This window comes from Cicer arietinum, chromosome 1, assembly GCF_000331145.2.
Source record: "Cicer arietinum cultivar CDC Frontier isolate Library 1 chromosome 1, Cicar.CDCFrontier_v2.0, whole genome shotgun sequence".
In the NCBI taxonomy this organism is placed as follows: Eukaryota; Viridiplantae; Streptophyta; class Magnoliopsida; order Fabales; family Fabaceae; genus Cicer; species Cicer arietinum.
This window is the reverse complement of record NC_021160.2, coordinates 42,791,031-42,815,229: the sequence shown is the minus strand read 5'-3', so window position 1 is coordinate 42,815,229 and position 24,199 is coordinate 42,791,031. Positions and strand designations below refer to the sequence as shown.

The window sequence follows — 24,199 nt, the reverse complement described above, 5'->3', positions numbered from 1 at the left end:
GAAGGAAAATTCCGTGTTGACTGTTTACTGGTTCAGTGAACCCTCCCTACCTCTTTTCTTTTTTTATTTTGAGAAACTCCCTGCTTCTTTTCTATTTCTACTGTATTCCCTTATTTTTATTTTATTAGTAGTATTTCCTATTTATCGTTAGAAGGCACTAGAAGTAAAAAATATAAATAATAGATAATAATAATAAAATAAAAATAACAGAGCAACAAAGAGAGGGAAAATAAGAACCTGAAAGAACCTCCGAAGCTACCTCTCGCGCGCGATGCGATTGCGGTGGCGTTGGCGGCGTTCAGTATTTTTGAGGTCCCCATCATCGACGGCACCGCCGTCCAATGCAAGGGAGACTTCACCGTTTTGTTATCGCCGTCGGCGTTGATGGCTTTGCAGATGACCTGGCAACCTAATCTCCTCACTCACAAACGCAAAACCGCTCCTCCTTTAGGTCTTCGCAATCTCGGCAACTCATGTTACCTCAATAGCGTTCTTCAGTGTCTCACTTTCACTCCTCCTCTCGCCAATTTCTGTCTCCGTTCTCAACATTCATCTCTCTGTAATAATGATAATTTTCCCCTTCTCTCTCTCTCTCTCTATTTTTCTTCTCTCCTTTTTCTTTCCTTTCAATTTCCCTAACCTAATTTTCTTTTCCAGGTGATTCTTCTGGTTCTTCTTGTCCGTTTTGCATACTCGAAAAACAAATTGCGCGTTTACACCGTTTGGATCTTACTTCCGACGCTCCTTCTAAGATCCAGAGCTGTATTCGGATCTTCGCTGAACACTTCCGTTGTGGTCGTCAAGAGGACGCTCACGAGTTTCTTAGATACGTTATTGACGCTTGTCATAACTCGTGTCTTCGTTTGAAGAAGCTTAGAAGAAAAGGTGGCGGCGGCGGTGACGGTGGTGCTTCCGTTGTTAAGGAGATTTTCGGTGGTGCTTTGCAGAGTCAGGTTAAGTGTTTATGCTGCGGTTACGAGTCGAATAAGGTTGATGAGATAATGGATATTAGTCTCGATGTTTTTCATAGTAACTCGCTTAGGGATTCGATGCAGAAGTTTTTTCAACCTGAGGTTTTAGATGGAAATAATAAGTACAAATGTGATGGGTGAGTTTTAGTTAGTTAGTTTGAATGTTTTTGAATTTTAATTTTTAGGTTTGGGGTTTCATTCGTTGATTGTATTGATTTTTGTGGATATTGTTTCAGTTGTAAGAAGTTGGTGGTGGCTAAGAAGCAAATGTCAATACTTCAAGCACCTAATGTACTTGTGATACAGCTCAAGGTTGGTTGGTTATATTATTTGTTAGCACAAAATAGCTGTTTGTTCAGATTCTGCTATGTTATATTGCTATAATGCCGTTGTAGTCTCTATTTTACAACACTTTCTACGAAATAACATATCTCGGAATAATAGCAATTTGTTCAATTTTTGCTATGTTGTAGCATTATGGTTCTGCTATAGCCGCCATTTGACAACACTAGTTATGTTGTTGTTCTTTGTTTTAGGTTTTCTTCAATTAGTGGTGATTTATTTTTATTGTTGTTTTTGTAATTATGGTGTGTTGATGAATTTTGGGTTGTAGAGATTTGAGGGCATATTGGGTGGCAAGATTGATAAGGCTGTTGGATTTGAAGAGGTTTTGGTGCTTTCTAGCTTCATGTGCAAAGCAAGCCAGGTATGTTTGCTGTTTGTTTTGAACTAGTTACTCCAAAAGAGTGTGTCAAATTTTGTACTTTGAGGTACACATTGACATATCAGTTGGCGTGTAAGCCATGTTACTTAGATATTTGTGAAGCTTGTCAACCCGTAGTCACCAAATTATGATGTTCTACTCGTCCAAGTTATGCTCTCAAAATCAGAGGGGGTAATGTCTCAGCTAATACATTCCAATAATTTGCTATGTCTATTTTAGCAAACGTAATTGATGTTACTGTTTCTTGGCACTTCTAATTGCTGTAGTTTTTTTATTTTTATTATTATTATTTGCTGTAGTTCACGTTGCCGACCTTACTTAGTGGATAAGGCTTGATTGTTATATTATTATTAATGTTGCTGTTGTTGTTCTAATAAAAAAAGAAAATTAATTAAGAAAACAGAGAAATACAAAGAGGAGGATAAGAAATTCTTAATGAGAAAAGTAAAATAGAACTTTAGATAAAAATATTGGCAGTAAACTGTTATTATAAACACACATGACATACATAATGGTTGGTTTGTTAAGAAGCCTGTCAAATGAGATGATAAGCGCTTCTTGGAAGATGAAAAAGCTCACTAGACATGCGAGCCATATAGAGTGGTAGTTGATAAACTTTTTGGGTCAAATGGCAAAAACCCATTGGGTAAGTTGAGGTTTTGGAATTTGTTTTTGCAAGAGATTCGCCAGAAAGATTCATTCTTATAAATCATGGAGAATATGACATTGAAAGGTTTCCTGGACATCTACTTTAGGTACTATTGGTGTATAGTTTATATGTGTATTATGTAATTTGCTTGCTGTTAATACAGGGTTTACTTTGGCAACCTGATGTAGATAAGAAAAAACGCATGATCCGTATATGGGATTTTAATATTAAACGGAAATCCTGTAATTATGTATTGGATAGTGGCCAAGGTATGTGGATTTGAAGAAGAGTTAGTAGATAAAAGATTATCAGGTTTTTAAACTCAGTATATCCTAGTTTCGAATTCGTGGGTATTGTGTGGAAAATTGTTGTACTGCCATCAAGCTTTGTAGCAGCTTGTTATATATGCTGCATTTGGTTGGAGCAGAATGCAGAAGTTTGAAGAAGAAATCTCTATCTTAGATCTGTTGAGGGATAGGATTGCTATATTTTATTGTTAGGTGATCGTAGAGTTGTGCGTAGGTATTTTAAAAGCATTGTTGTATGGTTCTGTGTATGTTTTTGCCAGGTACTCCATGGCCAATATTGTGCTTTTTTCTCTTATTCTATCTAATATTATGATTCACTTCCTTTCTAACAATCTTTTTTGTGCAGGATCCACAACCAGAATATAAGCTCTTTGGTACTATTGTGCATTCAGGATACTCCCCCGAATCTGGTCACTATTATGCTTATATAAAGGTTATAACCCATCTGTATGCCAATTATGTAGTCAATATATTGATTTATTGTTTAGGGTTGTAATTTTCAATTCTGTTCACAGGATGCAATGGGTCGGTGGTATTGCTGTGATGATTCTTGTGTAACAGTTGCAACCCTGCAAGAAGTTTTGTCAGAAAAAGTTTATATTCTTTTTTTCTCTCGAACTAACCAAAGATCATCATCAGTTAGTAATTCTCTTACATCAAATGGTGTAAAGCCCCATCATTCCAATGGGAGCCAGGCATCCGAATGCCCCAAAGTTGATGGGCAACTCAAAGCAGTGCAAGCAAAATCAAATACTGAGCAATCTCCTTGGAAAGATATGCCGAGTGTATCTAAGATTGGTAAAGTGCCTTCCAGTTTGCGAGTGAAGTTTGACTTGAATGGTAGTTCAAATTCCAAAAGAAGTCCTGTTCCTGTTAGTGTCAATGGGAAAGTTGATGCGTTGAAGAATCAGCCCTTACTAACAAATGGGCATGCAACAGATTCAGTTTCTTTGGAAAATAGTAAGAAAGATCCTTCTTCATCATTACTCACCAGGAATGGCTTTGACAAAAATAAAGTTGATGTTGCTAACAACTCAAAAAAGAAGGAGTCGACAGTAACAAATGGATACACTGATATTCGGACGGTTGATAACCATTCTGTAAAACCAGATCCTCCAGAAGATGTTGATAAAAGCAAAGTATTAACAGGTAGAGGGTCTGACAACTTTAAGCATGAAAGTAATGGTGTCGACAGCAAATCTAAAATATTGGGGAATAAGAGAAAAGTACAGGAAAGTCCATGCGTTTTGCTCGCACAGGATGGTCAGTCTAGTGCTAGAGTTCAAGAACTGAAGGACATGTATGATCATTATATACCTTAACTCAATCTTTTAATGATTTTTTTCTTACTAAATTTATTTTATTATTGGACTTACATGAAAACTTGATTTTTCAATAATGCCTAGCTGTGCTCTTTCTTTTGTGATATATGTCGAAGTGCATCCTCTCATACTTTTGAAAGTGTTTCATAAACAATTTTTGGATTTGGTGGTTGGGTTCAGACTGTCGAAGTTTGTTAATGTTTGCAGTTTGTTTGTGTTAAAATCTTAGTTTTGTTAAGGCTTTGATATCTTTTATTGTTTGGATAGCTGTATTTCCGGGGAAGGGATGTCGTTTGGTTATTGGTATTCAGTCCACATAGCCCTTCAAATCTAAAGAAAACTTGTGGGTTGATAATTTTAGTGGATGCTCTGAAAACCTATTTTTTCCTTGTTTCATACTTTTCCACTTTTCCTTGTCTCTTTATTCAATATCTCATGCTTAATCATGTCGATGTTATGTTTTTCTCTGGATATCTCTTGTTGAATCATGCTGTACTAAACTCTTCGTGCTAGTTGCCATCTTTTTCATGCCCAGAATTCTTTACTTGTTTTGCCTATTTCTTATTATGACCATCAGTTCAGCACCTTTACATTCTAATAAATTCATTATATTTATGATTTTTTGATGCTGTTTTCTTTGTAAATAATTTATTATATGCCTGATACTGTTGTTGTATTTTCAAAACCATCTCAGTCTTGGGAAAGAAGCAAAGTCAGTTTTGAGGTCATGTGGGTGGACAGATATGGTCGATGATTACATGCGTATCAGAAAGAAATTGCATGAAAAAGAAGCCGAAAATTTAACGAGTGATGTAAAAAGGTAATTTTAATCATACTCTATTTCACTTTATGCATTGAAACATTGATATTTCACTTAAACATGGCTGTACTGTAGCACAAATCTGTGAAAATCACAGACCTTTCACTATTACTTCATAAGTTCATAGGAGATTGATTTTAAATCGGGTTTAATCATTATGCCATGGCAGTGTAAATTATATTCCAGTCTTGCCATAGCATAAATAGGTTTTAAGAAGTAATATTATGATGTAGTAGGATGGTGAAGCGTGGTTATACGGTAGTGTAAAACTTCTTTACAATGTTGGTGTATATTTATTTAATTCTTGAAACTAAAACTACAGATTCTGGGTGGAGTGCTTTAGAGCCTCTCCCGTGCCAAGTCACGCGAGGTTCTTATATTTAAGAACATGTTTTTGGTATGGACGGAAGAAAGCCTAAAGTCCGGTATTTTATGCCACACCATGGCGCCACGCCACCATCCTTCACAACTAGGCCATCAGTTGGCCAAAAATCTGCCACTGCAATTTGTGTTGACCACTATTTGTTAACACTGGTTTTTGGCTGAGTATCACAATGGGAGGGAGCTCTGTAGTCAGTGGCAGATGTCGAGGCCGCAATCGCGGCGGCCCTACTTTATGCAATACGGTTTAGGGTTGTGGCTGTAGCGGCGTTTGTGCGGTGCAATGGTGGAGAAAATGAGGGTGAAACGCAGAGATAAAGCCAAAACAGTAATTAAATGAGTCTACAACCCTAGTTATCACAATCAAGTTAACTTGCTTATAAAATTGTTTTCGTATTAACTCGAGTATACTTGCTTATAATCACAAGTTTGATGATGATTAAATGAGTCTACGGGTGTGTTTGGCTCAGGGTAGATGGAGGGGAGGGGAGGTAACATTTTAAATTATGTGTTCAGTTCAACTTTTAGGAGGGTAGGGGAGGGGAGGAAAATCCCTCCTTAAGTGGTTATTGCTATCCCTACATTTTGGGGGATTTGGAGGGGAGGGGAGGGTTGTCAATATAACATAATAACCATTTAAAATCCATCCCCTCCCCTTGAAACAAACATGGCCCTAAAAATCCCTTCCCTCTGTTGAACCAAACAGACCCTACAACATAATGACTATTTTCCCTCAGACATACATAAAATGAGAATAACATTTTTCTAAGGAAAAACCTTAAATGCAAAAGCTGATTAAGAAGGCTCCATAGTGCACAAAAAGTTCATTAACCTCAGTTATAATTTGACTCCACAAATGTATGTACTTCCCAATGTTAAGCCACATGCAAAGGAGGTGAACTTTACTATATCGAGTCCCAACTCCGTAGCTCCATGCAGAAACAAAGCCAGAAACCGGAAAACAAAAGAACAAAACGAAGTCATCATATTTTTGTGTGGGAATAGGGGGATGGGCTTAGAATGATGCTAATGGAGACTTGGCACCTTTCGTATTCAAGTGATTGAGAATAATGGATTTGACCATCAATTCTGTAAAATGTAGTGGACCAATATTATTCAGTGGTAAGCTAGCCATTCTCTACTGCTGATTAGGCTGTTAGCTCTGGAGGTTGGAAGCTTGCTCATGTCTACGTTTCTTTTTTTTTTTATAAGCCGCTCATGTCTATGTGCATGTCCATGTGAAGTGTGTTTGAGAAACCCCTCAACCTTATTCTTCATTGACTTAATTCCATTATTCTGCTCTCCTTTGCCGTCAAAACATCTACCCTACCATGTCAGCACTCCTTCTGGTTTGAGCTTCTTTGGGTTGTTCGTCACTGTTTTGCAGCCTATCTGCCTTACATTTCAAGTTGGAGCTTTTCTTCAACTCTACTGTTTGTCATTGCCTCACTGTTCTGGATGAAACCCAGCACAGCATAATCTGATCTTTCTTTCTTTGATTTTGTTTTAATTTCTTTTCTGTTATCAGAATTTGAGCTTCTTCTGAGGTCGTCTGAAATATAAGTATATAAATAAACTATTCAAAATAAAACAAATATTTCTGATTTGTGCTCATTTCTGATCTATGTTTTTCCCGTTGTCTTTTTAATGATTACATTCAAATATAAAATAACCAGAGATATTAATAATGAACTGCAAAATTAATAGCTAAGTTCTTACTTGACTTAGTGATATCAATACACTTAATAGTTTATTATCATATTATTATTATATTTTATTAAATACATTTATAATTTTGGTGGCGTCATACAAAAACACTAAGTGTTACAACTTCATGTTTTACATCTTATAATTCTAGTTAGAATCTTGATTTTGACAACATTTATGTCCAAGGTCGGAGCATAACTTTTTGTGTATTTATCAAGAGTTTGGTAGCTCCTGTATTAATGTGTGCAGAGGTTTGTTTTTTGTTTAGTGATGGCATGTCATCATTGCACTACTAGTACTGACGATAATACTTAGTCCACAGTCCCAACTTTTCCCAATTGACCATAGTGCATTATTCCAATAGGATACTGATGGGAACACAACTACCGATAAGGGTATTATGGGCAAACCCAAAATATGGAGGGTTTATGAAATGAAGGCTAAGAATACTAATGGGTTTATGAAATGAAGGCTAAGAATACTAATGGGTTTATGAAATGAAGGCTAAGAAGATTAATGGCGAAGTTTACTATTGAGGTGTTTAAGTAATTAGTAGGGTGTCTAAGTAATAGGAAAATTTTATTAGTAATATATAATAAAGATATTCTATGCATGATATCTTCTTAGTAAAGATATTATTTGGAATTATTTCCTTAATATTTTATTAGTAATATATAGTAAAGATATTCTATGAATAATATCTTCCTAGTAAAGATATTCCCTGGCTTTAGTAGTATTTCAGAGTAAGTTCTAGGGTTTTAGAGGCTATGACAGAATAAGTTTATATTAGAGCCAGAGTAGGATTCCTCTATGTGTTGGAGCTTTGCTCTGAGAGTAATTAGAGAAACCCTCTATTACTATTATCGTTTATTATCAATAAAACACCCTATTTTCCTTAATTGCATCTATTTCTTCTTCTTGTCTGTGTTGTGTTACTGTTTTCGGCTATTGGGTCCATTAGTTCCCATCAGATACCAGTAATATTAATTAGGGATCAAGGATAATAGAGAAACAGTAGGATACATCATTTCTTAATTGAAAAGGAAATAAGAAACCAAGGGTTGCTGAAGTCCCAGCTTTACTACAATGACTGTTTCTTTAAATTTTTTAAAATATGCACTGCTTGTTTGCTTTCCTATTTAAAAGAATGCACTGAAACTATGTTTAATGAGATCTGACCGCCTCTGTTTATTTTAATTCTTGACCTGGATATGCACTACATGCCATGCAGGAAGTTAATAGGAGATGCCCGGAGTGCTTTCATATCGCGGGTTCCGGAGTCATTGAGAAAGGATCTGATTGCACGTCTCCAATCATTTAGCAAAGAAAAAGTACAATTTGAAGGACCTTGATCACAAGGTATGGGGTGATCTATAGTTTTATTCTACAGATTTACCGTTTAATAAGCCTTTAATTCCAACAGTGATTTATGCATTGAAAGGCCATTGATAGCTTTTTGTTTTTCTCAAAATGTTTTGCAGCATGTTGATCTGTCCTGCTAGTGGAGGCCAGGTGTGTATACTGTAATACTAATGATTGTAGGAATGGTGGTACCCATACTGGAATATACTCAGATTGGGTTTTGTCACATACTGACTCTTTGAGCTAGTGCTTGCGATAGTGGCAGGAAATTGTGGGGACTGTATCATTCAAGTCTTCTCCGCAGTGGCTATGTAATGATTTTCTAGAGTGCTCCATGCATATTTGATATACGAGTTCAGATTTCATGTCTTGCCATATCTTCTCTTTCTCCATGGTGGCAATGAAGTTTTATTGAAATCTTTGAGGAGAGCATACGGAATTCTATTCAATTTGTACAATCTGTTTTAGTCATGTTACTGGAGCAAAATCGTCTTTTGTTTTTTATAAAGTTGCTCAACAAATTTTGCATCTTAGATATGAGGCTGTATATGGCTTAAGGATACATGCTACCGTCATTATGGTTGTATGCTTCTTTATAAATTGAAATATTTTTAGCCCGTGATAGATTGAAGGATTTTTCACTCACTTTGTTTTATCAGAATAAAAGGATTGTTGTGAATATTTATAATTAATTAAAAGAGTTTTTAAAATAAGGTTGAATAGAGTAAAATTTACTTATATTATAAATAATTAAATATGAGGCAATGTCGGAGTGTGCTCCACATTGGAGGTATTGTCAAAGGCTATCTTGACGTGATGTTATTTATCGATTGAGAAAGAGAAATAGGGTGAAGCCCAGGTGTTCGTAAGCCTAAACGATCATATACTATGTGTTATTTATTTGTTTAAATTTTTAAGAAAAACCTAGAATGTCTATCTCCAATTCTAGGAATTCTGTTATTATTGTACTGTTAGATTTGTATGAGTCACCATTGACAGCTGTAATAGTATTATCCTTAAGGGTTATATATGAATGAATGGTGGACGGAAATGACATAAGGAAATTGAATATTCAAAACTTCTATTTCTTGTTTAAGAAGGTATTAAACATCATGGTATGCCTCGTAGCATCATGGTTATCAACAAAGTTATGCAACAATAACTCTGTTGCTTTGTACATAAGCAACCAACTCATTGGAGAAAATATTTGCACTTGGCTGAGTGGCACTACAACACATCAATTCACTCTTCGATGGGTTTCTCTCTTTTTCACATTGTGTATGTCAAGACACCACCTACTATGTCTCAATAATTGTAGGTTCTAGTAAATTAGAAGCTTTGGAGGCAGAATTGATCAACCGCAACACCATCTTGCTAATCCTCAAAAAGAACCTTGAAAAAGCACAAGCCACAATGAAGACTTAAACCGACAAACACCGTCTTCCATGCTCTTTCCAAGTTGGGGACTTCATCGTCAAACTTCGCTTGATAGACGATGTATTCACAAGCTCACCAAGAGATACTATGGGCCATTTCACTAAACAAATTGGTGAAGTTGCTTTTGAATTACTATTGCCTGACAGTAACAAAATTCACCCTATTTTCCATGTGTTCAAATTGAAACCATTTCATGGTGATTCTACTCTAGCCTTGTCACTTCCTGCGTAAACATTGCACAAATAGCCATTGGTTTACCTTGTGGAAATACTGGACTGGCAAAAGGCACCAAATTCTCCATCCAAGGTTCTTATTCAATGGTCTAACTTGTTTTCAGACATTCAACATAATTACCTTGACTTGCACCTTGAGGAGAAGGTGTTTTTTGAAGCGGATGGGGATGCCATAACCTAAGATGAGGATAAAAAACTGAAGTTGAGATAACAGAAGAGATACCTTAAATCAAATCCAAGAGAAACATGGTGAAGCCCAAATGGCTAAGGGACTATGAGGTGTCCCGCAAGCCGAAATGAGCACACACTGTGTTATTTCCTTGTCTAAACATTTAAGAAAGACATAGAAGGTCTATTCCCAAATTCTAGGTATTCTGTTAGGATTGTGCCGTTGCTAGGTTTGTTTGAGTCATCATTGACAGTTGTAATACTATCCTTAAAGAGGAATAAAATGACACAAGGGAATTGAATATTTAGTTGTCCATTATCTTTTTATTTTTTAATCTTGGATTATCTTTTAATTGTTGTTTTGAATTGGTTCCTTGTTTTGTAGAGATTTAAATACAATTGTGGTCCATCAATTTTATTTTATTCATGATTTTAGTCTTCACATTTTTAAATATACAATTTTGGTCTTATATTAAATTGTATTAGTATCTGGTTCTTTAGAGCATCCACAAAGGGTGCTTCCCAAACACCATGTCAAATAGACAAATTCTAATGTGGAGTAAAAAACATCGATGCTTATAGAAGAGGTTGGCTACGGAAGCACTCTTTCTCTTCTCTTTTTATGGGTTCCACTCAATAAGTTGTATTAAAATAAATAGATGCAGATAAAATGTAATGATATAGAGTTATTGGTGAAATATATTTAGTATGTTTTTTTACAGTGTCACCTCATTTTTTTCGTAGGTTTCACCTCTTAGAACTGTTCCTCTAATTTTTTCCTTTTACAACTTTTATTTACCATACATATTATAATAGCTATGTTTGATTAGTTACATAATTTAATTAGTCTCATTATAATAGATATTTAATCGGTTAGATAACATTTAATTAGTCTTATTTTACAAGAATTTTTTTCGGTATTCTTTGTTGACTTATAAGTTACCCACTACTAAAATAATTTTTTGTTTATGGTTTCTCACCCGCATGTAAATTTTATGGAGTGTTATACAATTTTCTACGATGGCTAAAAATAGAGGTGCATCATTTTGGTCATAGTTGTATTTGTCAGATCTATCATTCATTTAAACATTAGCAAGTCATGTATTCTTCTTATGAAAAATATATGTAGAACAATTCGACTTTGTTTAAGAGCAATATGACAATAATGAATGAAATTTGTTCATGGCCATCATCCTCTTAGTGTATAACTCCCAATATTTTTACCCTCAACTTATATGACGATATGCTTTTTAAATAATCAATAGTTAAATATTTCCGTCGTTTCTTCTTTTCAACATATTTTATAATTCTTTTAAAACATATATCTTATAATTGTTTGATGTCATTGTTTGGCTTTCTGTTTTTCAATTTTTTAAGATAAGCTATTATAAAAGCAATTATAATGTTTTCTTTGTTTGTTTTTTATTAAGACTTTACCAAATTGTCAAATATAGAAAATTTGAACGTCTTATTTTAAAATTAATTTTTATTTACATAATGTCCACATGAATTTTCTGTATTTATTATGTCTCTTTATTGTTTTCTCATTACTTTATATTTTAATTTTTTTTTTATATTTTCAATATATTTACTCTTGGTATTTTTTTAACTTTTAAATACAAATAATTTATTTTTCTTTAACTAATATTTTTTTAAATTTGTTGAATACTTTTAAATTCTTAAACCACAAAAATAATTTTTCTTAAAAAAAAAATCACTTTCTTAAAAATTTAAAATTAAACCCACGCTATGCGCGGTCATATAACCTACAAGCTTTACCTTTTAAGAATATTACAAGCACTTATTATCATATTTGAAAGTACAATACATAATATTCAATCATCTTATCAAGCAAGACGAATGAAGCAATTGAAATACAAAACACAAAGCATCACTAATTAAGCAAAAGTAGAATAAAAAAAGAACAACACACATTGAAATAGAAAATATAAAGCTAACATTCTTCTTCCACTAGAAATTCAACTTGTTTGGCAATTGAGGCTAATCAAGCTTTAGGCTTACGAAGAAGAATAACCGAGTTGATAACATCATCCATTGGATGGAAAATAGTAAGAACCTCAAAATCAACCATATCATTCTCCTCAACAATAGGATACAAAAAAGCTCTACTCCCTTTTGCACTTCTCACAACCAAAACACTACCTTCTTTCATATACTTTCTTATATGTCCCAAAATCTTAACTTTTTCACCTCTACTCATACCAACAAGTGCAGCCAAAAAAATGCAATCATATTGTCCCAATTTCTCCTTCACTTCCATAATATCTTGTGTCACAAACTTCATCCTCTTTTCGAGCGATTTATCCGATGCCACGATCTTGCTAGCAACCTCATTAGCCTTCTCATCAATATCAAAATTATCAAAGTGTGTTGATTCCATGTGATGCATTGCCATTATAATTGAACTTAATGGCATTGGGCCAGATCCTATAAAAGCTACTTTTTTTGCATGCATAACACCATTTTCTTTGAGGATTTTGGTTTCATAGTTTGCTAATTTAACATAGTTTCCATAATATGGAAAAATAGTTAAATTTTTTATTGGATTTGGTGTAAGGCTAATGAAAGTTGAGAATTCAAGCTCTAAAAGTTCTTCAGCTTTGCCACATAGGGGAATGAGACTTTCACGCATTGTTTTAACTTCTTGTGGTAAGGATTCAATGTCAATGGATGAAGGGAGGATGCAAAGTTTGACTAAGTGATTCAAAAGGGTGTTGACTTGTTTTGAAGGCCTAAGAGATTCTAGCTTTGAAATTGTTGCATGAATTTGCATGATTTGTGATATTAGAAGCTCTTGTGGAATTTGAGTTTCAAAGTTGAAGGTTTGGAAATTGGATGCCATTGGATTGAAATAAATTGATTTTAGTAGATGTTTTGAGTGAATAAAAAGGTAAAATGGAATACAAGGTTGGTTATTTTGCTTTGTGGGAAAAATGAGAAAAGGGTTCAACTATTTATAGTTGTTGCACGGGCTTGGATTGGACTCAAACATCCTATGTAATTATTGTTTGATTGAAAAAAGTGGTGTTTCATGCCTTCAAGATAAAAACAAAAAACAAAAAATTAATCATATATTGGGTCACCCCTACACATGTCAATGATAGATGAATATTATTATTTTAGTTTAATCAATCTTTAATATGTAGAAAAAATAAAACTGTAAAAATTTTATATTGTCAATCAATCACAATTGTTAAATTATTAAAAATATGTAATTTTTTATCAAAACTAACTCTATATAATCATCTATATGAATAATTATGATATGTTGACAATATAAAACTTTTTAAATTGATAATATATAACAATTAAATTCATCTTTTAATAAAATATATTAGTAATTAGTAGTAAAAAATTATTAAGGAGATTCAAATATGACTCGACTTTATCTCTAACTTTTATGTTGCTTTCACGTTACAAATATTACTATATTATTAAAAAGAGCAATAGATTTCTTTTTGGGTTATGGACTTTCAAGCGGTTGTGCTAATAATAAAATAGATGGAAATTGGAAATGAGGTGGAACGGTATCTCAAGTTCAACTTAGTTCTTTTCACACTATAGAATTAAGAGGTGGAATTAAGCATATATTCTATTTATGCAATATGTTCACACCATTTATTACTAATTCAAGAAAGAGAATATTGGACTTTATGAGGTCCCTCTGCGGCATGAAGCATGCTCATGCAATCCAACAGTCTAAGATCTATCGAAATATTTTAAAATACAGAGAAAGTACTAACAAAGATCCATACTCCCTAAATCTTAGGATGAATGATTCATTTGTTAAAAAATATTATTCTAAAATAAATAATTTTTTTAAGTTTTAATATATTTTTTTAAATTGTACCAATTAGTTAATACTACTTGCATCGTTTGATTCACTTTCAATATATACAATATCTTTTATTATAATAATAATAATAATGCATAAATACTTCATAAGAATAATTTTGTAAAAATAATATTATTTCTTTTATTTATACATTTTTTTAATACGTGTGAAATTCTCAAATGACTCGCTCATCATGAGATATAAGGAGTACAATGTTGATATTTTGATGCATGCTATTTCAGGTTGTTTATGGGTCTTTTTTAATTACTTCAAAGAGTATTTTTTTTTTTAATTAGAGAAATTTAAGGTGAAGAGGTGATGTCGAAGGAAAGATCTTAAGACTTATTGAACACTTACAAAAAATTTACATTCGTCTCCATCCAATGACCACTTCAAAGAGAATTCAATGTTGAAGATTGAGTAATGAAAGTCAAAATTACATGAAAATAAAAATAAAAAGGGGAAATTGCATTTACCTCCCCTGATGTCACCTTAAATGATACTAACACCGCATGTAGTTTTGAAAAAACATCCACATTTCCTATACTCGAGCATTTTAGCAACGAATACAATCTCGAGCTTTTAATCAGTTGTTCAACCTTTTCATATTCAATAACAAATTCTTTTAATTTTTTACCGTTTCTAAACACCCTTAATTCATTGCGATCCTGAAATTAATAAAGTGAAAAAAATACAAGTTAAAACACATTACGAAAATAACTCTTAAAAATTTAATTTAATTTGATTGAGAAAATTACCACGCCATACCAAAGTCGAGTCGCCACGTGATCGCCGAATGTCCTAAGGGCAAAACTGTCAACCGGACTACCAGGATATCCATCATAGGTTCATTTATATCATATGGTTGGGTTTCTATTGGGCTTCTAGATAGGCTTCTTCATGTTGGGCATGTTGTGCTTCTTGTCGCTGTAGTCGTCGTCATTGGGCCCGTACGGAAGCAGTTGGCCTAGCACGACGACCCTTCTCATTAGAAGTACTCTTGTTAATTATAACACGAATCTCTCTATCAATAAACATAGTGCGCACCATATCTGTATAACCAAAATCATAATAAAAATCAAAACAACAAATCCTACGTGAGCTGAGTTTACATACGTGAATTCAATGTCAAAAATTTACGTGAACTCAATTCACATACATGAACACATTTTCAAAAACCCAGAAACGTACGTGAACTCAGTTCACGTACATGAAATCACTTTGTCTTACGTGAACTCATATCACGTATACCCTACGTGAACTCATTTCACGAACATGGTTCGTGAATTGAGTTCACGTATGTTTTTGGGTTTTTGAAAATGGGTTCACATGCGTGAAGTGAGTTCACGTACGTTTCTGGGTTTAGGGCATCAAATGTTTTCATCATCGTCAAAAATGGAAACTTGATTGGAAACTTGATTTTAGGGTTTCTGACATTGCATTCGTAATCATAAACAGAAACAACTACAATAATGTACAAAAAAACAACAACAACAAGGATCATGCTTACTTGATTCGTGAACTGATGATTGATTGATGGTTGAACAACAATTGATGCTCACTTGATGATTGATGAAGAAACTTAGTATCAAAAACTCAATAGAAGAAGTTGAAGATGATTGAAGAAAATGGAGAAGGTGATAAAGATAGAATGAAGAGGAAGAAGACGATGAGGGGTGTGAGTAGTAAAATATGGGATGTTGGTAGCAAAATTTGTTTTTAAATTATGTCTATTCAAGAAAAGACGTTTATGTCACTACAAGAAATTTTTAGAATTGCGGCACTTGGCTTGCGACGGTTAGAGAAGAACCACCTCTACTCCAACACTACGGCAGTTCATGCGACGGTTTTTGACAACCGCTGCCACCCTTTAAAGAAAACAAAATCAGTTATGTGTTCTTATCATACAATCGTGCGTTCTCGTCATTTGCTAGTCCCGCCTTCTACAAAACCCTAAAATCTCTCAAAACCCCCAAATCTCACTTACACCTCAAATCTCTCAAAGTAGAAAAACGAAATCACTTGTAATCTGGGAAATGAAATCATATCTGAAAAAAAAATCTCAACTCTCAATCTCCCTAAAATATCTCGATTTATCAATCTCTCAAAATTTGAAAGAAGAAAAATGAAAACAAACCCTAATCTGGCGACGATGGTGCTTCCCATCTTTGTCTCCGACGACGCTGCTTCCCACCTCTGTCTCCGGCGATGACGCTGCTACTCGCCTATGTTTTCTGCGCTGGCGTTGCTTCTCGTCTCTGTCTTCGGCGTCGGTGCTGCTTCCTCCCTCTATCTCTGGCGACGGTGCAAAGCAACGACATAACACAATATATGGTTTGTTAGTAACCCTAAAACTTGATCAAGTTTGATATTAAAATTGGAATTCAAGTGTGTGATATCATATAGTGAAATTGAAGTTTTGTTTTAAAGTTTTGCAAGCATTTTGTATTAAAAAATGTTTGTTATTTTGTTTGAATTTTTTTGGATGATGATATTATTACTGTTGTTGTTTTGGTTGTGGTGTTGTGTGTGTGTTTTTTTTAATTAAGATGTATTTTTGCTACTGATGTGGTGATGAGAGGTTATGCAGTGGGGTTTTTGGTGTGGTGGTTGCTTTGAGGTATTATTTTGCAATGAGAACTAAGGTATAACATTTTTGTTAATTTTTTATTGAACTGAAATGTGTTTCACTTCAGTCCTGAATATTATTTTTGATTTATGCATGCCCTAAAATGAAGAAGAAAAAAACAATTATCACGAGTCGCAGGACGTTGTTTTCCCTCTCTTTAGCGGCGGCGCAACACAACACATCTTTGGCGACAATTAGTTTTAGAATATAAGCTTTAGAATATAACAAATAAATTGAAACAACACGTGACAAAAGGGGACATAGGCATTTAGTTGCTTGATTTTTTATGAGATAATGACAGTATGAGTACTTACTTCCAGCAGATGACCTAGGATTAGGAAGCAGGTTAGTATTGGGTACATGGGAAGTTGCTTCAGAATTAGTAGTCGAGGGATTGGTTGATTGACTCCTTGTTTGGACACCTTGAGTCCCCAAAATTCTGGTGCTGCCATTTCCTGCATTACCAGCCAATAAGCCATTGTGGTTGGTGGCATTTAAAAATGGTTCCTGAAAATTTTCATACATGCGCCTCAACATGTTGAACCCCTCAGGAGATGATTCCATGTTGCTCATAGTTCTGTCTATATTCCTCATCATTTCGTGCCTCACATGATCTCAAGGCATTTGAATTTGCGGTACCTAAATTAGTGGTACATTTTGTGAATTTATTTTGCTGCTTGAATTTGTTCTATATGAAAAATATGTTATTTCAATAATTTTGCTTAGTTCTAATAATCTAATGATTTTGCCTTATATCTAACTAAGTTATTTTATTTTTAACCTAAGTATTTGTATACTTGATAGGATTAGACTACAAATCTAATATATGATTTATGAATATGCTATTTTTTTATTTTTGCTTCAGTTCCTTGTGTGTTTGGTTAGCTCTGCATCAATTATATCTTACTACTATAATAGCTTTTCTGTGTGTGAAGGATATGGTTGCATTTTCATGTTGTGAGTGTGACAGTGGGGCAGAGGAGACACATTAAATGGATATTGCTCGTGAAAGGAGTTGGCGAGGTAAATTCTGAAGAAAGCATAATATGATAATAAAGCCTGGTGCAAACCGAGTGGATGGAAGATGTCCTTTGACTCCATTGGAGGTATGCAGTTAAAATTATTTCCTTCATTTCTTGGGTTTCTTCTGTCCTTCATATTTGCAGATAGGATCTGAATTAAATATTCTGTTTTTCTTTTCAAACAAGCTTATGGTACCTGAAGCTGGGGCAGTAGTCATGATTTTTGAAACTATTTGAATGAGAATTTGTTTCCATATTTTTCATTCCTTGCTAATTTGAGTTACTAAAGATCCAAACACACAAGGGTAACACACTAAGGACAGGGTTACGATGATGTATAACAATCATAAATTCCAATGATAGAGTTACGGAAAATCGGCTAAATCAAAGTAGAAAATTAGAAGGATAATACAATCTTTTGAAGTAAGAAAAACATAACTCTAATTTTACAGCTCATTTTATTTGATGCTGCAGGTAGGAATGCTGCTTAGAGGCATGGGTTTCGATAATACAACCCTAGTATATGTTGCAGCAGGAAAAATTTATAAATAACAGTAATACAACCCTATGTTGTTTTAATTTGTTGTTCTTGAATTCGAGTATTGTTAGACACTACGTAATCATAATAATGTCCATTAGTTTGAAATATATTGTTTTATTTATATTGTTGTAATTAAATCATAGATCACGTTTTAATATTCTATTTGAGTTTATTATCACTATCAAATCGGGAAATTAGTTTGATATTTGCATGTTTTGATTTTTGAGCGTTTGATCTTGTTTAACTTCAATTAGTTTGATGTTAATATTATAGTTTAATTATGTGTGAAAAAGTGAGGTTGAATTTAATATATATACTTATATGTTTTTCCAGGCAACACATGCATAGGATCGCCAAGAGATAGAAGACGTTCTTCTGAGTCTTGTTGCCGGATAATCTTGGAACAGCATCATTAGGAACTATCTAGATGATTTATGAACTAAGTTTGATGTTGTTTTGCATTTTCAGTCAACTATTAATGTTTTGGTTGTTGAATATTTAAATTTATAGTCTTAATTAAATTCAATGTATGGTGGTAACTTTTGAATATATTATATGAATAATTTTTTTTTTAATTTTATATTTGTGTACTTTAGCTATGTGAATGAGATTTAAGAATATTTTTCATTTTAATTAAAATAATGAAAAAAACAATTAAAAAAAATTAAAATTAAGTTTGCGACGGTTTAAACCGTTGCCAAAAGTGCATAGGGGCGGTTTGTAACCGTCGCCATACCATCTAGGAACAAAAAATTGTTGCATTTAAAAATCCTATTAGCGGTGGTTAGAACTGTCGCAAACATTTGCGGCAGTTGGAACGACGGTTTTTCTAACCGTCGCAAAACAGCTCCGCGACGCACGAATCTGCGACGGTTGGAGAACTGTCGCAAAAATCAAATTGCGGCGGTTACAACCGCCGTAAACCCCCTTTTTAACCGCCGCAAACTGTATTTTTTCTTGTAGTGTGTGTTAATCTAAAAGTGTTTCAATTTAATACATAATTTAGTGTATGTGTTGCAATTTTATGAAATACAATGTTATTTAATTATATACCCAATCAAAATCAATTCATTTATAAGGAGGGAGAGAGAGAATACAAAAATCATTTTAAGAATATCAACGTATTAAATTCATTATTTATTTTTCTTAATATATATAAAAAAATAATAAAAACGTAAAAAAAAGGACGAAGTAATAACTCTTAAATAATATATATAGTTATAGACTAGTCTCACATGCCAATTATATATATTTTTTAAATTATATTTATAAAGTTGTCACACAATAATTTATATTAAACAGGATAGAAAAAAAATCTATATTTGTTGTAAAATATGCGACAGATAGTATAACAAATAATTGTAGCTAAAATAAATAAATATTTTGGCTAGCTAAAATATGGAGGCAGATGTTCGTATCTATTAGTAAATTAATAAAATTATTAAATTTTATTTATGTGTTAATGTATTAATATATTTTATAATAAAATTTTGTGATACATTTTAAATATGGGTTAATATCTTAATATTTTTATGTATTACTATTTTTTTATATAAGAGGAGAAAATATTCTATATGATTATAAAAAAAATTATAAATAATATTTTTTTAAAGATAACATTCGTGTACTTAAAAACACTTGAAATATCCATTTAAAAAATATTCACATGGATATACATATGACACGAATATTATTTTTATCTAATGAGACATATAAGAGACAATTAATATTTGTACTCGTGGATACCTATCCATGGTATTCTTTCATGCTCTAACTCCATAGTGAAATAAAGAACAGCTACACAAATAACAATTATTGGGGATAAGGAGCGATAACAAACACTCCAAAAATTGGATGAAAAACTCCAATAAACATTACATAAAAATAATTCAAAACTTAAAGACATCAAGAAATACAACACATTGTCAAAAAAAAAAATCCAAGTGTTATTAATTCTCTCCTCTCCTTATTTATTTGATTCATTCATCCGATGATTTGAAAGGTAGCCTTCAATAAAGCATGTCTCTTTTATTATTCTCTCAACAAAAAATTACTAAAAAATATGCAATACTTTTTTGAACAACTAGTAGTTGTTCAACAAAACAGAACTCTCCTTGAAACAGAGGAGTTAGAGTCACATGTTGTTGTTGACGATGAAAAACATTTGTCACCACTAAAATCATTCTCTTCTTCAACAATAGTATCCAACATTTTCTTCAATGGAATTCGTGTCACCGACACAAACCTTGGTGGAGCAACCTCTGTTGTGATTAATCTTGCAATTTTTTGTAACTTGTTGGCCATTTCATGAAACTCTAGTGTTGTTGAGGTAAACAAGTGATGAAAACGTGAAGAAATACGAGACATAAAGAAAAAAGAAGAGTAGTTGTGTGTATGCTTGTTTTTTGAGTGAGAGAAGAGATAAATATATAGGTGCTGATGAAGTTGAATTAATGTTTATCGAAAACAATAGGCTTAAATATTCTATCAGTATAGTTAAAAATACAAGAAATTTATTTTAGTTTCTATAAAAAAAAAAAAAAAATTAATTCAAATTTCAGTAAAATATAAATATTTTTGTTTTAGGCTATTTCGTCTTATTCCATTAATTTTTTTAACAGTTGAGTAATTAATTATTTTAAATTAATATACAATTAGTCTCAGCAAAATATGAGAAATTTAATTTTGATCTTTGTAAAATAAAAATAAAAATAAAATCATTTTTGTTCTTGGAAAATATATGAAATTTGATTTTACTCCCTACATAAAAAAAATCGTTTAAATTTCTACAAAATACAGAGAAATTTGCAACAACACACTATATAGTCCTAGGCCTAATTCAAATGCAACAATTCAACCTACAAAAACAGAAGAAGGAACTAAACATGCAACAATCAACTAAGGTAAACACCTTGATGTTTAACTGATCCTACTGAATCTGTATATAACTTTCATATTTAACTGATTTGCATTATGTTTTTATATTAAATTATTTCAAATATTGTAGGAAAATAAAAGAAAAAAAAATGACAAAACTATTGTAAGGACTAAGGATTAGGGCTTAAGTTGGTATCGGAAGTGGTGCAAAAAATCCACTTATAATTGATGATGAAGTTCAACTATTGCCGCAAGAGAAGGATGCCAAGTCACTGAGTTAGGAAGTTGTCTCCAAGTATTACAAGTATGAGATGAACATTAAAACTTATCTAGCAAAATTTTGGGTGTACCAAAAGGACACAATAAATAGGCTTTGAGAAAGAAGGGTTTTTATCTTGTAATTATTTTATCTATGTTTTGTAATGACATTTTAGTGCAATATTACTTTGTAATAGTTCGACATTTTGGTGAAATTTATGTTTTGTAATGATGCAATAATTTAGTGTCGTTTTTTAGTTTGTTTAGATGCAAGAATATGTTTATATTTATATTTTGGAATGGTGCAAGTTTTTAATGCCACTTTAATTTGTAATAAAAATTATTTCAAATAATTAGTATACGGTGCATTTTCTCTAAATGTATGGTGCGAAATATATATTTTCATTTATATGTTTGTATCATAAAACAAAATAACACAAGTGATAGTTATAAGTGTGTGTTCGTTTCTAAATGCTTGAAAGTTGAGAGTGTATTTAACGAAGTTGAAAAAAAGGGTGTGGCGTACCGTGTGAGATGTTATCAGTGATTAGACTTATCATATATAAGCTGTACTTTATAACTTGTAGTTTTCAATGGTCGGTTACAAATCACAACGCCGGGCCCACCGTCCAGAACTCTATATTTATTATTATTATTATTATTATTATTATTATTATTATTATTATTATTATTATTATTATTATTATTATTATTATTATTATTATTATTATTATTAATGTATGTTAAATTTCACAATTGAATATGGCTATTAAAGTTGTAATACTAAGAAGGTTTTTATAAATGATAGGTGAAAAATAAATGACCACTTAAATATCAAATCTTTTAAAATGAATTTTTATGATATAAATTTTCTTTTACGATGTGAAGATTTTCTCCATTTTGAAAACCATCGACATTATTTTCAGAACATCTTAAATCAATGTTCATGCACTAATCAATACATTGTGTAATTATGATTGTATTAATATATCATTGACCTGAATTTTTCACAAATCAAAATTGATTATTTCATCAAATTCTGTGTCAAACTTCACAATGAAACTTGATATTTCAATTATATACATATAAGAAATGTACACTACTTAAGTATCAAATATTTTCTAGAGAGTTTTTTTAAAAGAGTACTTTTTCATTAGGTGACACATTTCTTTTTGAATGTGAAAGATCGAACAATGATACAACCACAAAGTATACTAGGAATTTTATTTCTTTGAATTGAAATAAAGCTTTTATACATTATTAAAAAAGATACATTCAAAAATAAAATAAAAACGCAATCAAACAAAATATATAATAGGTATACTTCAAAATCAAAGAAAAACTACGTCGTTGATGTCTAATGACCGCCAAAAAGTAATTTTATATAAAATAACACATAAATTTTCCTCAAACATCTCATAACTCTCAATACCACTTCACTTTTCAAATTAAATTTCTGAAGTAAATATCACAACACTCTAATACAACTATGAGAAAAAAAAATTTAAATATAAACATAAAGTGTTTATAAGTGATATATTTTATAATAAAAAACTAAAATTTAAATTTAAAGAGATAATATGCAAGGTGTTATTATTACGCCATTGTCACAAATATGTTTTTTTTAGTATAAATATGAATACTGTATATGTAATCGAAACTCAAACAAATTTAGAAACAGAACTATTAAAAAGATTTGATTGGTAAATCATAGAGAAATTAAATTTGCTAACTATTTTTAGTGCTTAAAAAATTTAGAATGAAATTGAGATTTAAGATTATGGCTGAAGAAAATTATTTGTCATCAATAAATTGACTTATTTAATAATAAAATATTTGAAAAATATAGCACATATGAGTTTGTTTTTTTTTTAATAAAAATGTTGAAAAATTTGTATAATTTTTTCATACAACGACTTGAAATTATATGTAAACATCTTTTTAATTATTTGAACGATATTAACTTCTATTTAAAGAATGGGAATGTATCAGAGAAGTTTTAGGCTGAATCCAAATTAATTAGCTATTCCAAAATATTAATTAGTTGTATTTTGGAATGTATACTAATAATATAATCTATATAGTTATTATTGTATAGTTTGAGAAAAGTTTTTTAAATTAATATTATTAAAATATTGTTTGGTAATATATTATCTCAAACAATATTTTAAATAGTTTTAATTTTATTTTATTGAAAGCATATATACATATATATATATATATATATATATATATATATATATATTTTTTTTTTTCTTTTTTAAATGAGGGTATATGTTTATGCGCTTGGAAATTGAGAGGAACGTGAAAGCTATTTGAGCTTGGACGTCCATTGGAATTTTCTTGAAGCTAGAAATGAATGAATAGTAAAATAGATTCTTGAGTTTGTAAGTATTTAATAAATTAGATTTTGAATTTTGTGAATCGGTTAATAGAGTTTTGGAATTGTTACATAAACTTTTATTGTTAGAATATATTGTAACATATTAAAATTAATATTATTAAAATATTGTTTGGTAATATATTATCTCAAACAATATTTTAAATAGTTTTAATTTTATTTTATTGAAAGCATATATACATATATATATATATATATATATATATATATATATATATTTTTTTTTTTCTTTTTTAAATGAGGGTATATGTTTATGCGCTTGGAAATTGAGAGGAACGTGAAAGCTATTTGAGCTTGGACGTCCATTGGAATTTTCTTGAAGCTAGAAATGAATGAATAGTAAAATAGATTCTTGAGTTTGTAAGTATTTAATAAATTAGATTTTGAATTTTGTGAATCGGTTAATAGAGTTTTGGAATTGTTACATAAACTTTTATTGTTAGAATATATTGTAACATATTAATTTAATATTTTATTCTTTTCCGTTGATCATACTTTGAAATATAACAGAAATTAATTTGACTATGTTATTT

General features: G+C 31.7%; 2 protein-coding genes across 2 annotated transcripts; one reads left to right on the top strand and one right to left on the bottom strand.

Moving 5' to 3' along the window:
* The first annotated feature begins 188 nt into the window (after nucleotides 1-188).
* LOC101513847 (ubiquitin carboxyl-terminal hydrolase 25) lies at nucleotides 189-8,868 on the top strand. The gene is made up of 9 exons (XM_004488646.4): nucleotides 189-559; nucleotides 658-1,108; nucleotides 1,208-1,283; nucleotides 1,585-1,677; nucleotides 2,999-3,085; nucleotides 3,168-3,952; nucleotides 4,669-4,794; nucleotides 8,114-8,241; nucleotides 8,364-8,868. Exons 1-8 carry the CDS (start codon nucleotides 385-387, stop codon nucleotides 8,232-8,234), a joined length of 1,914 nt encoding a protein of 637 aa, XP_004488703.1. The 5' UTR covers nucleotides 189-384; the 3' UTR covers nucleotides 8,235-8,241; nucleotides 8,364-8,868.
* Nucleotides 8,869-11,862: 2,994 nt separating this feature from the next.
* On the bottom strand, nucleotides 11,863-13,041 carry LOC101514194 (nicotianamine synthase-like). The gene has a single exon (XM_004488647.4). The coding sequence runs from the start codon at nucleotides 12,943-12,945 to the stop codon at nucleotides 12,088-12,090; it is 858 nt and encodes a 285-aa protein (XP_004488704.1). The 5' UTR covers nucleotides 12,946-13,041; the 3' UTR covers nucleotides 11,863-12,087.
* Between the last annotated feature and the right edge of the window lie 11,158 nt (nucleotides 13,042-24,199).

Bases quoted from the DNA above. Each gene is read 5' to 3' on its own strand.
- LOC101513847 (XM_004488646.4), top strand. From the start codon at position 385: ATGGCTTTGCAGATGACCTGGCAACCTAATCTCCTCACTCACAAACGC. The intron at 1,109-1,207 runs GTGAGTTTTAGT...ATATTGTTTCAG, and splicing joins AATAAGTACAAATGTGATGG to TTGTAAGAAGTTGGTGGTGG. The intron at 1,678-2,998 runs GTATGTTTGCTG...TTTTTTGTGCAG, and splicing joins TCATGTGCAAAGCAAGCCAG to GATCCACAACCAGAATATAA.
- LOC101514194 (XM_004488647.4), bottom strand. From the start codon at position 12,945: ATGGCATCCAATTTCCAAACCTTCAACTTTGAAACTCAAATTCCACAA.